At 50.9% G+C, this 15,906-nt stretch overlaps 1 protein-coding gene across 2 annotated transcripts in view; it reads left to right on the top strand.

The window, feature by feature from the left end:
• Slc13a3 (solute carrier family 13 member 3) overlaps positions 1–15,906 on the top strand; it is a 60,506-nt gene that overhangs the window by 43,042 nt on the left and 1,558 nt on the right. Inside the window, exons 8-12 of one of the 2 annotated variants that reach the window (XM_041670025.1) lie at positions 262–366; positions 2,416–2,513; positions 5,648–5,760; positions 11,719–11,880; positions 14,187–14,324. In XM_041670025.1, the coding sequence (XP_041525959.1) occupies positions 262–366; positions 2,416–2,513; positions 5,648–5,760; positions 11,719–11,880; positions 14,187–14,324 (616 nt within the window). The remainder of the gene's footprint in view (positions 1–261; positions 367–2,415; positions 2,514–5,647; positions 5,761–11,718; positions 11,881–14,186; positions 14,325–15,906) is intronic. The other variant, XM_041670026.1, reaches the window with a different exon arrangement.

Genomic DNA, 15,906 nt, shown 5'->3' on the forward strand with positions numbered 1-15,906 from the left:
TGCATGGAATAAAAGTGTGCTCCATCACTCCTTGCTTGTCCCCCTTTTCTGCTTTTCTATCTTTCTTTTGCTTTTTTTTCTGTCTGTAGGAACTTGACCAATTCCTCTTAACAATAAAAGCCTTTGGGGACCCTGGGCAGCTGTGAGCTGCTTCCGCCCTGGGGCACCCTGCTTCCCTCTGGGATTCCCTGAGAGTGAATTGCCCTTTTCACCTGCAGTCCGAGTGCAGGATGCTGAGCAGGTTTGCTCTCTGCTCTGCAGGTTTGCTGAACAGGCCGTCTTCGTCTTGTTCTGTGCATTTGCCATCCTCCTCTTCTCCCGGGACCCGAAGTTCATCCCTGGCTGGGCCAGCCTCTTCAACCCTGGGTGAGATTCTGCAGACCCACAAGGCAGGGCTCGGTGGGGGGAGGATTCTGGGGTGGACTGTGTGGAGCTGGAGGGGCGGTACCTCCCAGAAGAGGTTCTGTGGATAACTCTGGATTCTCAGGTGATGAGCACTCATACAAAACTGGGTTTGAGCCCTAGCTCAGCCTTTATGAGCTACGTGACTCAGTGTGCCGTTTGCTCCCTAAGTGCCATTTGTTCATCACTCTCCTGTGTCCCGTGCTGAGCATGGGACATGTGCTCTGGGCACAGACTAGAGCAGGTGTCGACAGTCAAGGACCTGCAGCTTGGACTGGGTGCATTGAGAAAGTGAGTGGGCGGCACTGAGAAACGATGCAGAGGGGCATTGACTGTGACTCGCTCTGGAACGCACTCGAATGTCCTCTGAGGCTGAAGCATGAGCAGACTCAACTGTCGGAGCTGGTGGGAAGGAAGGACAGCCACGGTGATGGGGAGGGTGGAGAAGCCCCCGTCTCCAAGGCCCTTCTCAGCATGTTAAGCACGGGCCTTTCCCTGAGCGTAGCAGGCAGGTATTGGAGGGTAGGTGTGTAAAAGCTTGACTGTTTCTTGAAGCTAAATGTCTACAAGGAGAGTAGCTGGTGGAGAAGTGGCCACCTGTAAGAGTGTGAAATGTTCTGCCATCTCCCCTCCACAGGGTGACCCCACAGATTATCTCAGTACTTACGTGTCCCCATTGTCCTCACGAGGCTCATCCCCATGACAGTGGCAGAAGAGTGCTCCACTTATGATGGGCGATTGGTCCTCCCCCCCATCTTCACGGCAATTTCATATGCTCTTGTTTGGTGTGAGCTGCAAGAGTTAGCAATGACTTTGGGCTTCTTTGAACTAAGAGTCAGGAAAATCAGGGCTTAAGGCCCATTCTCTCCACAGACCATGGTCTGGCCTTAAGAGGGTCCTTTTTTGCTTCATGAACCACCCAAAACCTGCCCCGAAGGCCTCGTGTCTACCAAGTTTTCACAAAGACATCGCATGAGTCCTTAAAAGTGTGGAAGCCGGGTGTGGAGGAGCTGCGAGCCTGGAGGACCTGGACTTGGCTGGCGTGGACAGCGGTCACAGGCTGGTCAGCTGCCTGTGTCAGGAGGAACCAAGCAGAAGCTAGACACACATCTGTAGGGTGGTTCGTAGGCTCCAAGTTTAAGTGATTTATGTGTGCTCTACAGACCCCAATATCCTGTGCCTCTCAAATTTCCCTCTTTATAAAGTCCCTATTCTAGGTCCTTAGGTCAGGAGGGCAAGCTTTTGTCTGACAGCAGCAAAACACCCTAGGGCATCCTGGGTAGTGGCTTGGTGTTGGCTTGCCTTTCTTCCTTCCTTCTTTCCTTTCTTTCTTTCTCTTTCTTTTTTTCTCTTTGAGGGGGGCTGCCACCCAGCTTCCAAATAACCACACATGGAGACTTTTATTTATTTTACTTAAAATTGCCCAACTTTAGCTTGACTTGTTTCCTGCCAGCTTTTCTTAAATTATCCTGTCTAGCTTTTACCCCTGGGTGTCTCCCTTTCTTTGTTTCTGCGTACCTTTCTTTCTTACTCCGTGCTGGTTGTGTAGCTGGGTAGCTGGCCCCTGGAGTCCCCCTCTCTTTCTCCTTTTGCTCCCTGATCTTCTCTTCCCACCTTTCCCCTCTTACTTGTTCTCTCTGCCTTGCAGCCCCGCCTACCCACCCTTTCTCCTGCCTGGCTATTGGCCGTTCAGCTCTATATTAGACCAATGAGATGTTTTAGACAGGCAAAGTTACACAGCTTCACAGAGTTAAACAAATGCAACATAAAAGAATGCAATACATCTTTGCATCATTAAAATACAAAGTCCACAGCATAAACAAATGTGATACATCTTCAATTAATATTCTACAACAGCTTGGGCCTACCTGGGTACAACACAGGATAGTGGTTCCGCAGGCCTCAGTGTCCCTTCCAACAGACCGCTCCCCATCTGCAGGTCCTCTCTTATAAGTCTGCCAGTCCATGGCCTGGCAGGAGCCAGAGTCACATGCTGTGGCCTTCTCCCTGCAGGTTTGTTTCGGATGCTGTCACTGGTGTGGCCATTGTTATCATCCTGTTTTTCTTTCCATCCCAAAAGCCATCACTCAGGTGGTGGTTTGACTTCAAAGGTAAGATGGTCACAGCTGGAGCCTTGGGCTTGATGCAGATTGGTCACGGGCTTGGGGATCAGGGATCACCTCCACAGCTCTGCTAACCACAAGACCAGTTTGCCGCCCCATATGAGGACTTGGGACTGCTTGGGGGAGCTTCCAGGACAGACTTTAACAGCTACAGTCCCTGGGCAAGACCCAGCAACTGTTTTTGCTTTGTTTCTTCCCCACAACTCACGAGCTAAGGACCCTTGTCACATTTTCAAATGTTTGGAAAGAAATCCAAAAGGAAAAATATTTGCTGACAGATGGCTGTTAAATGGACTTCAGCTTCCAGGGTTTGTTAGAAAGCCTTTGCATTTTCTCAGAAAATCTTGGAATTTGTGTGGTTTTAGCGAGTATAAGGACAATGGCGATTTGATCTCTCAGCCCACAAAGCCAGCCATATTTACTTTCTGGTATTTTATAGAAAACTTCTCAAGGTAGGCATTGCATTCAGATACCTGAAAAGCCAGTCAGACAAAACTGATCTGTGTTTAAAACATCCAGTGAGGGGTTTAAAAAGTCGTCATAAAGTCAGGGTCTCCCATCCCTCAGGTCTCCTTCCCCTCAGGGTCTCTCCCCCTTCAGGGTCTCCCTCCCCTCAGAGTCTAAGAAGCAAAGAATTCAGATTTCTGCATGAAATCTCCCTAGTTTTAGATATTGCCATATAATTCAAATTGCAAAGTTGGGGCCATAACAGTAGCATGAAATCGCTTGCTATGATCAATCAGGTCCATGGAGTTACCATGTTCCCTCTGCAGAGGGCTGTAGAGATTTTGGAATGAGTGTGTGGCCAGGGTTGGGGACTCCATGCATGGCCATCCTTGGGCTATCAGGTGGCTTGCACAGATGTGACTGAGGCAATGTTTTGTAGTGGATCTCCACACTTTGAGTAGGCTCTCCATGGAGCCTTGTTAAGGAGCCACTGAGTTTCCATGGGAAGAAGTCACCTGATAAAGATCACAGACTTAGTTAAAAAGAGATAAGCTATAGAACCCAGAACACACGGTTACCACACCGACTGCCTTCCCTTCATGGGTCTCAGTGGCACGTTCATGTCTCTCTTTAACAGTCAGTCAGTATTGGCCTAGGGCCTCGTTAACTGGGCTCTGCGCTGTAGTTGATAAGCAGATGATGATGGCAATGGTGATTATGATGATGGTGCTGGTGCTGGTGATGATGGTGATGATGGTGATGGCATTGATGATGGTGCTGATGATGCTGGTGCTGATGGTGAGGATGATGGCGATGGTGCTGATGGTGAGGATGATGGTGCTGATGATGCTGGTGCTGATGGTGAGGACGATGGCGATGGTGCTGATGGTGAGGATGATGATGCTGGTGCTGATGGTGAGGACAATGGTGTTGGTGCTGATGGTGAGGACAATGATGCTGGTACTGATGGTGAGGACGATGATGCTGGTGCTGATGGTGAGGACGATGGTGCTGGTGCTGATGGTGAGGACAATGATGCTGGTGCTGATGGTGAGGACAATGATGCTGGTACTGATGGTGAGGACGATGATGCTGGTGCTGATGGTGAGGACGATGGTGCTGGTGCTGATGGTGAGGACGATGGTGCTGGTGCTGATGGTGAGGACGATGGCACTGGTGCTGATGCTGAGGATGATGGCGCTGGTGCTGATGGTGAGGACGATGGCGATGGTGCTGATGGTGAGGACAATGATGCTGGTGCTGATGGTGAGGACAATGATGCTGGTGCTGATGGTGAGGACAATGATGCTGGTGCTGATGGTGAGGACAATGATGCTGGTGCTGATGGTGAGGACGATGGTGCTGGTGCTGATGGTGAGGACGATGGTGCTGGTGCTGATGGTGAGGACGATGGCACTGGTGCTGATGCTGAGGATGATGGCGCTGGTGCTGATGGTGAGGACGATGGCGATGGTGCTGATGGTGAGGACGATGGCGATGGTGCTGATGGTGATGGTGATGGTGACAAGGATAGATCTTGTTTCCTCCCTGCCCAACCAGCTCTTCCTCCAAATGTTGCCCTGGCTTACTCAGCCGCATCATTCAGAGCTCTGCCCAAATGCCGCCTCCCCAGAGAAGCCCTCCCCGAATATACCATTGAAAATACCTCCTTCTCATCTCTCTGTTTTCTTCCTTATTTGATATTTTCCATCTTTGATGTGCATTTATTTATTATCTGCCTTCCTTGGGGAAAGTCTGGCCTCCATACATTTTCTGTGTCTGTGGCATCCGGAAAAGCATTAAGCGTGTGGTGGACCGTGGGATGTACTGGTCAGACGAAGACCTAGGGCTTGCTGTGGGTCGAGCCCCTCACACTCCTGAGTCCTGGAAGGAAAGGTTGCCATCCTATTTCAGAGATGAGGAAATCAAGGCTCAGAGAAGTGGAGTCATTGGCCCAAGGCACCCACCTTATGACAAGGATGCTAACTTGGTGTCCCAAATCTGGCTGTCACCTGCCTTTCCAGGTCGGGCCTGCAGAGCCCAGCCCACCTCCCTCCAGCCCCAGGGTCAGTTGTTTGCTGTCTGTCCATCTGCCCCACTGTCGCCACTGCTGCCGGTAACACTTTCCAGGAAACGGTAGCCACCCCACAATGCCATGGCTCACAGACCCTGCAGTTTATTTTTCTCAATTTCCTTCCTCTTTTTGCCCTTTGTTTGTGAGAAAGGGCATTTTAAACCAAAAGGCCAAATCTACCACTTCTGGGTCCACAGTCCCCACAGACCCTTTGCTTGCAGCTCCCGGGCCTCCTGGGCTGTAGTCTGGGACACAGGAGCTGTACAGAGACCCATCTCTTCTTAGAGAATGGGCATTCAGAACCAAGAGCCAAGCCACTTCTGGGTCCACAGTCCCCACATTCAGCCACAGAGAAAAGCCTTTTCTCTTGTAAATGAGGACAAAAATAGGCCTTGGCCAGAAAGGCTGGTTGGACATTTAAACAGTGTCCAGCATGTGGAGAGTCTGGGTTCAGAGTAGTGAGGGCTGGGGTTTCTCCCTACAGCCCCATAAGCGGATGTTAAAAGCGGCCTGACTTGCCACAGAGATGAGGCTTCAAGGCTGCCCTCCCTCCCCACAGCCAAGCGACCCTGAGTGAGACCGGATCCCTTTCTCTACCTAGCTCCCAACTCGGAGACTGTGCCTCTGCTGAGCTGGAAGAAAGCCCAGGAGACAGTGCCCTGGAATATCATCCTTCTCCTGGGAGGTGGCTTCGCCATGGCCAAAGGCTGTGAGGTGAGAGCAGGGGTGACTTGGGGGCGGGGACTAGAGGAGGAGGGAGGATAACCAGCTAGGAGGAGTAGGGGGGCTGCAGAGAGGGAGGAGGGAGCTGCTGGTCCTGGAGGACTGGGGACTTGAGGTGAAAGCCTAGAGAAGCTGCTGCGGGCACAGGAGGAAGAGAGGCCACCAGGAAGGAGGGGCCACTATGGCAAGGGAGGAGCTAGGGAAGAAGGGAGGCTGTGGGCTCAGGAGGAATGGGGCTGTGGAAGAGAAGAGTGAGGGCTGCAGCCCAGGAGGCATGCATGCTGCAGCCCAGGATCTGTGGGTGACTGTGGACCCAGGAGAAGTGGCATTCTGGACCTGCTGTTGAATAGCGTCTGGAGCTGGAAGGTGTGACCAGCCTCCAACTGCAGCTCCAGGGAACAAACGAAGGGACAGTCTCTGTTCCTGTCCCCATTTTACAGACAGAAGACAAAGACAAGAAGGGGCCAATTGCTCACTCTGTTTGCTCAGCCAAGGGAAGGGGGCATACAAGAGAGTCCAGGCCAAGCACTTGAGAATTCGTTCCACCTCAGGCATTCAAGACCATTGCCAGCTCAGGGTGTCTCTGAGCTAAGGAAGTCTGAAAAGCATTCTTATATGGTATGGTGGTTTGAAAGAAAACGGCCCCCAAAGGGAGTGGCACAATTGGGAGGTGTGGCCTGGTTGGAAGAAGTGTGCCACTATAGGGATGAACTTTGAGGTCTCTTTTCTCAAGCTTCACTCAAGGTGACAGTCAGTCAACTTCCTGTGGCCCTGTGGCCTGCAATATGTAGAACTCTCAGCCCCAGCACCACGTCTGCCCATACACCTCCATGCTCCCCTTCATGATCATAATGGACCGAACCTCTGAATCTGTAAGTGAGCCACCCTCAAATAAATGTTTTCTTTAGAAGGGTTGCCATGGTCACGGTGTCTCTTCACAGCAACAGCAAACCCTAACTAAGATTCATGGTATGTCTGAGAAGGCTTCCTGGAGGAAGTAGTATGTTGTACAGGTTTGGAGGGTCAGGCCATGCAGTAGGAGCAGACTGTCTGCATTAGAATCATGGATTTTCTTGTGTGTAATGTTAGTTTAAGTTGCTAAGTCTTCTGGGTCTTAGTTTCCTTATTTATAAAATGGAAATGACAGGGCAGCCACCTGCTAGAGTTGTCACACGGTGTTATAAATAAGAGTACGTGGGACAATGCCAGAGTGGTTGGCTATTTGGATTGGACGTTAGAGAAAGGGCCAGTGGATGGTAATGCAGAGGCTCGGGCTGCACAAGTCAGTGGCTAAAGCATCTTTTGCTACAGTAACTGGGCGTAGCCTGGCTCTGGGGCTGGAGACCCAGTACCCCAGAGGCTTCTCCAAGCTGGGGGATTGGTGGAGGGGCACTGCCCCTAGGACTGTGATGCAGAGACATAGTGCATGCTGGGAGGCCAGTACTGGGCAGTTGGCCAGGGTTTCCATTCAGTGGGGCCTTTGTCTACCAGTTGCCCCTCACCCCAGCCCCTGTCCCCAGGCGGCATAATCTGGCCCAGGAACCACCAGGATGCTTGTGATACCCTGTGGTTTCTGGACCCTGCCCAGGGCCTTCACCAGGCTGCAGTGGGGTCCACCAAGACTGAGGGTCCCTGGCTGGAGCATCGTTGGGCCTGGACATGTGGATTCCCCAGAAGCCTTTGCAGTATATCTCAGGCCAGCTGCCGCTAGACACACTGCATACTCCGCATGGCGCCTATGCGTGGCGCCACACACATCAAGCCCCTGCCTCCCTCCCCCCTGTTGTTGTGCCTACCTCCCTCTTCCTTCTCCCTGCAGCCCTCTGGCCCCTTTTTCAACTCATTTCCACCACAGGACTTTCTTTAGTGAACTTTCCCTGGCTCTGAGACTGGGGCCATGGTCTCTAAATCCCACTCCCCGACCCTCTTAGCACCCAGTCACTCCCAAACAACCGTTTGCTTCTTGGTGCCCTCTCCCTCGTGAAAAGCAGCCACAGGGAAAATCTCAGGCAGAATCCACTGGTAAAAAGAAGGCTTTTATTAGGGGTGAGGAAACACGCTTGCGCGAGCGTGCACACACACATGCAGAGAGGGAAAGACAAAGACAGAGAGAGAAACCCCTGCAGAGCAAGAGACTTGGGACTTGGGAGGCTACAATCCAGCCTCTCCACAGGGCTGGGGTTTTAAGGTCTTTAGGGAGCCCCCATCAGTCTTTAAAACAAAGACAGGGAGGCCTACAGGCCCACTATTTGGGAGTGAGCATGTACTGGTCTGGCCTTGAACTTGTTGGGCTGGTCCTTTGGCAAGGTAGAACCACCATTAGGAGGAAAAGCCCACCCGCCAGACCTTTGTTTTAAGCTGTGAGGCTTTTGTCTCAGGTCAGGAAGATGAGGAAGAAGTGAGAAGCTTGCTACCCTTGTTGTCTATCTGTGGTCCCATTTCCTGTCTGTCTGTCTGTCTGTCTGTCTATCTGTCCAGTTCCTAGTTCTTCACCCAGAGACTTTGGATTTTGAACACCGAACTTGAGCGTTCCTTAAGAAATGGGGCTGCACTGTGCAGTGAGGAAAGCGGGGAGAGGGGGTTTAGCTGAAGAAATCTGGAAGAGAGACACCACCCTGGTGGCACCGTGTCCCTCCATCTGCTTCTGAAGGTGGCCTTGGGTCTGCTGATCACCTCTGGGTCTCTTCCCTAGAGACCCTAGACAGTGGGTGGGACATTGAGTCAGTCAGTTCTATGTCTGTCCGTTCCAGTCCTTCCCCCGACACACAGGCATCTGGTGACCCCTAAGGACAGCTGGCCACACAGCACTCATGGTGCCCAGGCACTTTACTCACTATTTTAGACTGGCTACTTTTCTCCCTTTTGACCTCTTGTTTACAGATAAGGAAACTGAGGTACAGGGCAGGGGGTTATCCAAAATGACACCACAGGAAGGGGTTAGCTGCAAAGCACACTTAAACCAGCTAAGCCCCTCCTCCTAGCTCTACCCACTGCCTCTGGGTACTACTGCTGGTCTCTGGCCTTCCTGGGAATTCTGGGGGCTGTGTTTCCAAGGAAACCAAGCCATGGTTCCTAGAAGAATTGAAAAGGGCTGGGGGAAATCCCTTTAGTGTCCCCAACAGAACCTCAGGGAGTTTAGAGGAAGAGACTCCCTCCACTGAGGAGCCCAAGTCCAGTCATTGGGGTGCTGGCAAGAGGCCTCTCACTCAGAGGTCCAGCCACAGGAAGCTCTCGATTGGCCACTCGCCTGGTCATTAACAGTCTCTGTCAGCATTGCCTCTCCCGTTAATCGTGCGTGTTGTGCTAGACCATGGTTTGAGGGAACACCAGCTGCCTGGCATTCCCTGTATCCTGGAGGGCTGGCTCGGCCTCCCATAGAACTCTGCAGGTTGCTGAAAATGCCTAAACCCTACAAGTACTTTCCCGGAGTGAAATATGTCTAAGCTGTCATTTGTTTTTGTTTTGGTCCTTTGGTTCTTTGGTTTTGGTTTGTTTGGGCAGAGACTTAGGCAGCCCTGGATGATTTGAAACTTGCTAATGTAGCCAAGGTTGGTCTTGAATTCCTGATCATCCTGTTTCCTACTGCCCAGTGCTGGGATTAAGGGTATGAGCCACCACACATAGCTTCTTAAGCTCTTACTCCTTGGGCCCTGAAAACAACTCGTAAGGTAAATCAGAGAAACGAATGTGCTATATCTAGAAACTGCTGTGACCCAGAGTCAAGCTGAGAACTGGCAGCTTCTGACATCAGCTATGGGGAGCCAGGCATGCAATCCCAGCTGCTCGGGAGACTGAGGTAGGAAGATCAGAAGTTGAAGGCTAACCTGGGCTACAGAATGAGTGCAAGGCCAGCCTGGATAGCTTAGTTCCAAAGTAAAAAGGGAAGTCTGGCCTTCGGATAGAACTCAGTGGTGAACACTTGCCTCAGAGGTGGGAAGTTCTGGGTTCTGTTTCCGGTATTACAAAAGTAAATAAATTAATAATAAATACAACTTCAGAATGAGCAGCGAATGTTTCACTCAACACAGAGCGGGCATCAAGCACTTCTCATGGATGATGTGCCCTGGGCCTGAGGGTGCCGGGCTGTCACCTGGCGGTGGCAGACAAACATTTCTTTCTCTGTGTTTGGGCCTCATCCAGCTCTGCCTTGGATTGGCCCCTAAACCCACAGTTCTGTTACCTTTCTCAGGAAAAGCCCTAAGGAGGGGGTGGGGGTCCCTGCTGCCTGCACTGTTACCTGGACCTTGCTGAGTGGCGCCACCAGGGGGTGGCAAAGAGCTCGAGGGGCCATTAGCTTTGCCGTCTCTAGGAGGCTGGCCTGGATTAGGGTCAGTGGAAGACATACCTGATGGTGGGAGAGTGTGTGATACCCTGCTAACCAAGATAGTTCCTGGAGAGGCCAGTAGAGAGGGTACCTGACATTTGTGTAGCATTGGTTAGAGAGAGAAGTCTGGGTGGGGAGACTTTCTGTCCTTCCATGCCCCAGAAACCATAGTCCATTTTGAACATTGTTCTTCCTTTATTTCATTTTGCTTTGATTTAGGTTGTTTGTTTGCTTTGAGACAGCACCAGGCTAGCCTGGTACTGCTATGTTGCCCATGAATCCTCCTACCTCCATCTCCCAAATATTGACCTAGGTGTGAGCTACCACACCCAGGTGGGCATTGCTCTTAATTAAGAGTTAAGTGACAGACCAGCTCCCCCAGAGGAAGATGGAGAAGGTAGAGAACTTTCTAGAAGTTCACACAGATTCAGGTGGGTATTTCAGTCACTGCTATGAGGCCATGGACAAGTCATGAAGATTCTTCCTTCTCTAATAAAATAGGGACAGGAGTCAGCAGGTGCTAGAAGGTGCCAGCAGGTGCAAACCCTTAATAATGGTGATTTTAGACTGGTGGCTAATGATACCATGTTAATGTTGAATTCTATGCTGTTGTCATCATAATAAAGACCCTTAGGGCTGCTCAGAAGTCTATCAGCAGTCACAATGCGTCACATTTGCCGTATCAGATACATGCTGTCTCTGTCGATGTGATTAAAACACCCTGACAAAAGCGACTTAAGGGAGAAGGGGTTATTGCTATTCACAGTTCCCGTCCACCATAGGAGCTTGAGGGAGCTGGCCACGTTGTGCCCAGAGTCAGAACAGGGGCAATGGATGCCTGCATACGTGTGGTCAGCTCGCTCTCCCCACATAGTCCAGGACCCAAGCCCAGGGAATGGTACTGCCCACAGTGGGCTATTTCTTCACACATCCGTTAACATAACTGAAACAATCCCTTACACACTTGCCCACAGGCCAGCCTGATCTAGACAATCCCAGGTGGCTCTAGGGCAATGGTTCTCAACCCTGGGGGTTGACCAACCCTTTCACAGGGGTCACCTAAGACTATTGGAAAACACAGATGTTTATATTATGATTCATAATGGTAGCAAGATTACAGTTATGAAGTGGCAACAAAAATAATTTTGTGGTTGGGGGATCACCATAGCATGAGGAACTGTATTAAAGGATTGCAGCATTAGGAAGGCTGAGAACCACTGTTCTGGAGTGTGTCAAGTTGACAAAACTAACCACTACATATATTTTATATTATGGATAGTATAAGAGATATAATATACTTTATACATATTAATGTGCCACTGTGTAGTAGCAAAACTTAATCTTTTATGGAAGGAATAGCAGGCACTTTGAGTGGTGATCATCATTGGAGAAATGAGACTTAGCCATAAGGATCTGTCAGTTTCCTTTTCCCATTCAAGTTGGAACTCCGGGCGCTGAACCCAAATGGAAACAGAGACTCTGCTTTCTAACCAAATAGATCATGGGATGGATTCCAGGAGTCTGGGTTATGGCCCATAGAGCATGTGGCAGAGGGACTTGCACTAGTGGCTGCCTGCGAAGGGTGGTTCTGAGTGGACCGAGACCAAAGGCATGTCTGCCCACAGGAGTCAGGGCTGTCAGCGTGGATCGGTGGGCAGCTGCACCCCCTGGAACACGTGCCCCCAGTGCTGGCCGTTCTGCTCATCACTGCGGTCATCGCCTTCTTCACGGAGTTTGCCAGCAACACGGCCACCATCATCATCTTCCTGCCCGTCCTAGCAGAGCTGGTGAGGATTCCCGTGGGGCAGGATGAAGGGACACCTCTGGCCCAACTCCCAACTCAGAGTCCCCTGCTACGGAGCTTCCCCAGACAGCTCTAGCTGCTCTGCTTGCTTCTAGAATCCACAGGAGAACCTGAACCTCAGAGCCAGCTCATAACTGACAGGGTTGTTGTCCTTAAATGAATACCTAAGCAGGGTATGGGTGAAGTAACCCATGAGGACATGCTGTGTTTCCTAGGAAGAAAAAGATTGTCAAATTTGGGGCATGTGAAAGCCCTTGTGTAGCCAGCCCAGCCCAGGAGGAAGCCCAGCCACAGAGCTCTTGCCTCCTGTTTTAGACCAAGAATTTTCTGCAAGGAGAATTGCCCTGTACTGTGAGGTATTAGAGCATCCCCTTCTTCCACCCACCACAGGCCAACAGCATCACATAACAGAGGCAATCCAGGATGTCACCAGACATTGCCAACAGTCTCCCAGGAGGACAAGTCTCACCCTCTTGAGACCCTTTGTTCTAAAAGCCACCAGTCTCAGATGGATTAGATTGGGAAGGGAGGCAGTCAGGGTGATTTATCCAGAATCCTCCTTTGCTAGGCAAGAGTCTCCTTTGCCAGCCTTCTAGTTCCCACCTAAGCCTAGCCATTCCCAGGGCAGGGAAGGATAAAGACAGTTCTGCAGTCTATGATGTATCCAGCAAAATCATGAGGAAATCAGGCAAAAGCAAAACAAAGCAGGAGAAAGTGCCAGCATGCAGGATGGCCAGCGCTTGGCCAAGATCCCGCCACGACTAACTAAAGGCACAAGCCACCAGCATGTAGATTTCATATAGGATTTAAAAGCCAGCGGATCTGGTGGCACACACCTTTAATCCCAGCACTTGGGAGGCAGAGGCAGGCAGATCTCTGTAAATTCAAGGCCAGCCTGATCTACGGAGCAAGCTCCAGAACATCCAGGACTACATAGAGAAACTTGGTCTCAAAGGGGGGGGGGGTCTCAGAAACTCATGGTTTAGTTTTATATTTAAACAGGTTAAAGTAAAGCAAGCAACAGGACACCCACCATAGAACCCAAAGCTGACAAAACGAAACAGTGTTATCAGTGCCGTATCCACCTTGAGAGGTGGCTTGGCTTTACCTCTGTATCTCTTTGTTTCCGTTTTTAATGGAGTTGACACTGTAACATCTCCGTATCTCTTTATGTTTCCGTTTTTAATGGAGTTGGCACTGTATCAGGCACAGACTTATGTGTGTTCTTTCTTTAACCCCTGACACAGATTCCACTGTAAATGGATAGACTGTTTAAGCACTGTCATAAAGGACATGCAGACAATTCCAGAGAGTGATCACCAGCAGTGCCGCTGGTCCTCCCTTGTGTGCACAGGCCACTTACATCAAGACAAGGTTCACCTGGGGGTTCCTAGGTGAAAAAGCATGGGCACTGGAAACTGTGCTGAATGTGAGCAAATGGCCCTCCGCCTGGGCATCCGGGAGTCCGCAGGCCCTCATGGAGAGGGACTGCATCAGTCAGACCCTGTTCTAGGGTCTAGGACACCTGGGAATAGGTGGAAATAGGGATGGTGTGAGGTGGTGTGGAGGAGGGGAGAGAGCTCCAAATCTGCCAAGTCTGTAACTGGTAGGTTCTAGAAAAGATACCAGTAAAGGACATTTGCTTTTAAATATGGCTTCTCATCCAAATCAAAATATTTGCTGACTGGGGATGATGGTAGAGCCTATCAAGAAAATGCCCACACTTTGGGTGGAGTATACTGAGCTCTCCATCTTGGGAACATGGCAGTGCTTAACCGGGGGCAGGGGGTGCACACTCCTGGTCTCTCAACTCCAGCCAGGCTCTGACCGAAGGTGCCCCATGGTAGTTTCTAGGATGGTGTAGTGAAGGGCAAGGCAAAGCCTGGTTATGTGAGCCTTCATTCTTGGCCTCCGGCCCTGGGCGAACTGTAACCTGGCTGCTGGGAGCCTATGGGAGATGCAGTGTTTTGGGTCCCACTCGGACCTCTAGATCAGTGACTATGGAGGACCCTAGCTCCACACGCTAGCTCACATGGGAAGAGAGCTTCTAAATAAATTTCTTTGCCTGCTCCCTGGTCAAATGCAGTGTGGCCCTGTCATCCCTGACCTTAAGAAGGTGCTCACATTTCTCTAAGACTGCGTGTCATGTGTTTGCATCTGGCTATATTTCTCTGTCTCCTTCCCTCTCCCACGGAGTGTCTACTATTCTCTGTTACTCTGGCACTCTCTGTAGCTTTGGCACTCTCTATCCAACTGCCCTGGTCTCTTACTGCGACTTCTCTGGGCCAGGCCATCCGACTGCATGTGCACCCCTTGTACCTGATGATCCCGGGCACAGTTGGCTGCTCCTATGCCTTCATGCTGCCAGTCTCGACGCCTCCCAATTCCATTGCCTTCGCCAGTGGACACTTGCTGGTTAAAGACATGGTAAGTTGGGCCTTCCCAACAGTGGCCTGGCAAGAGGAGGGGGAAGGTGAGTGGAGGGCCAGAGGAGCCAGCATCGCCCAGTTGGAAAAGTCTCTCCAGGCCCCCAGTTGGAAATCTCTCCAGTCCTCTCTCCTTAGTTGGGTTTGTCCAGTGTAATCTGTGTTCCAGCCACTGGGGGGCAGCAGTGCAGAAGAGGTAGCCGCCCGCCTCCTGGGAGAATCCTTTCCATGGCTGGAGGCTGATTGGAAGTGTTAAAAATATATAAATTTCGTAATTGCAACGTGAGAAGATGGTAGAAGATGCTGGCGACTAAAGAGAATGAAGGGATGGCCAAGATGGCACTTCTGTGGAGAGGACCCACCAGCCTTTCTAGGGGCCATGAAGGGTGGAAGGGTGGGGAATTCTTCCAGGAGAGAGCCTAGCCCGGGGCAGTGACATCAGATCCCCAGAGCCAGGGCCTCTGGGACCGCATGGACTTTGAGAGGAATGACATTATTAGATGTAGAGTCTGGGCTTCCAGGATGCAAGCCTGGAACAATTGAGATGTCTTACTTTGTATCCTGGCTGGCCTTGAACTTGTAGCTGTCAAAGCTGAAACAGTTCTTACCTCAGTGAGGAAAAGAGATGATTTATTTGGAGCCAAATATAAGTGAACATGGCCAGGAACACAGACTTCGGGTGCCCCAAAAGCATGTTTCAGTGTGCTAACAGCTTCATCAAGTTTCATAATAACAGAACGGAGAGAGTCCTAAATCAAGGCGCTGTCTAAACACGTCGGTGGAAACAGCAGATAGGCAGAGTATAGAAAAATCAGTTGTAATCCCAGCTCTTGGGAGGCAAAGGCAAGAAGATCAGGAGTTCAAGGCCAACCTCAGCTTCGTGGTAAATTTGAGGCCAGCCTAGGCTACATGAGACCCTGTCTCAATTCTTCACTTTGGGAAGAATTTCCTTAACTGAACTTCCAGTGTGTGTATGTATGTGTGTGTGTGTGTGCACCTGTGCCTGTATGTGCATATGAACATGAGTGTGTTCTACATGGTACACTAAATGTGGGGAGGAGCATAATGATCAGATAGAACTGTTGGGCAAGGCTCTTCTTTCTCTGTCTTAAAGGGGAATCTATAACCTTGTTGAAGTGACCTTTGTGGCTAATGGGCATAACCCAAGTCCACTCCATAGCCAGGTGTCTGGCATCTAGAGACCCTCAGTGGAGGATTCACTTGCCCTGAGGGCCAGCCTGGGTCTTGGGAAGCCTCCATGGCCTACACTTGTGGCTGGCTACAGCACTTCCAGATGTGCACTGCCAGCTGTGAGCTAAGCCACTTGTGCACTGCCAGCTGTGTACTGCCAGCTGTGGAGAGAGCCAGCTGTGCACTGCCAGCTGTGGGCTGAGCCAGTTATGCAATGTCAGCTGTGCACTGCCAGCTATAGCAAGAGGCAACTGTGCACTGCCAGCTGTGGGCCGAGCCAGCTGTGCACTGCCAGCTGTGGGCCAAGTCAGCTGTGCACTGCCAGCTGTGGGCCAAGCCAGTGTGCAATGCCAGCTGTGCACTGCCAGCTGTGGGCCGAGCCCCTGTCTCCC

This window comes from Microtus oregoni, unplaced genomic scaffold, assembly GCF_018167655.1.
Source record: "Microtus oregoni isolate MIOR12 unplaced genomic scaffold, Mior012 000020F_ref0000438, whole genome shotgun sequence".
Taxonomy (NCBI): Eukaryota; Metazoa; Chordata; class Mammalia; order Rodentia; family Cricetidae; genus Microtus; species Microtus oregoni.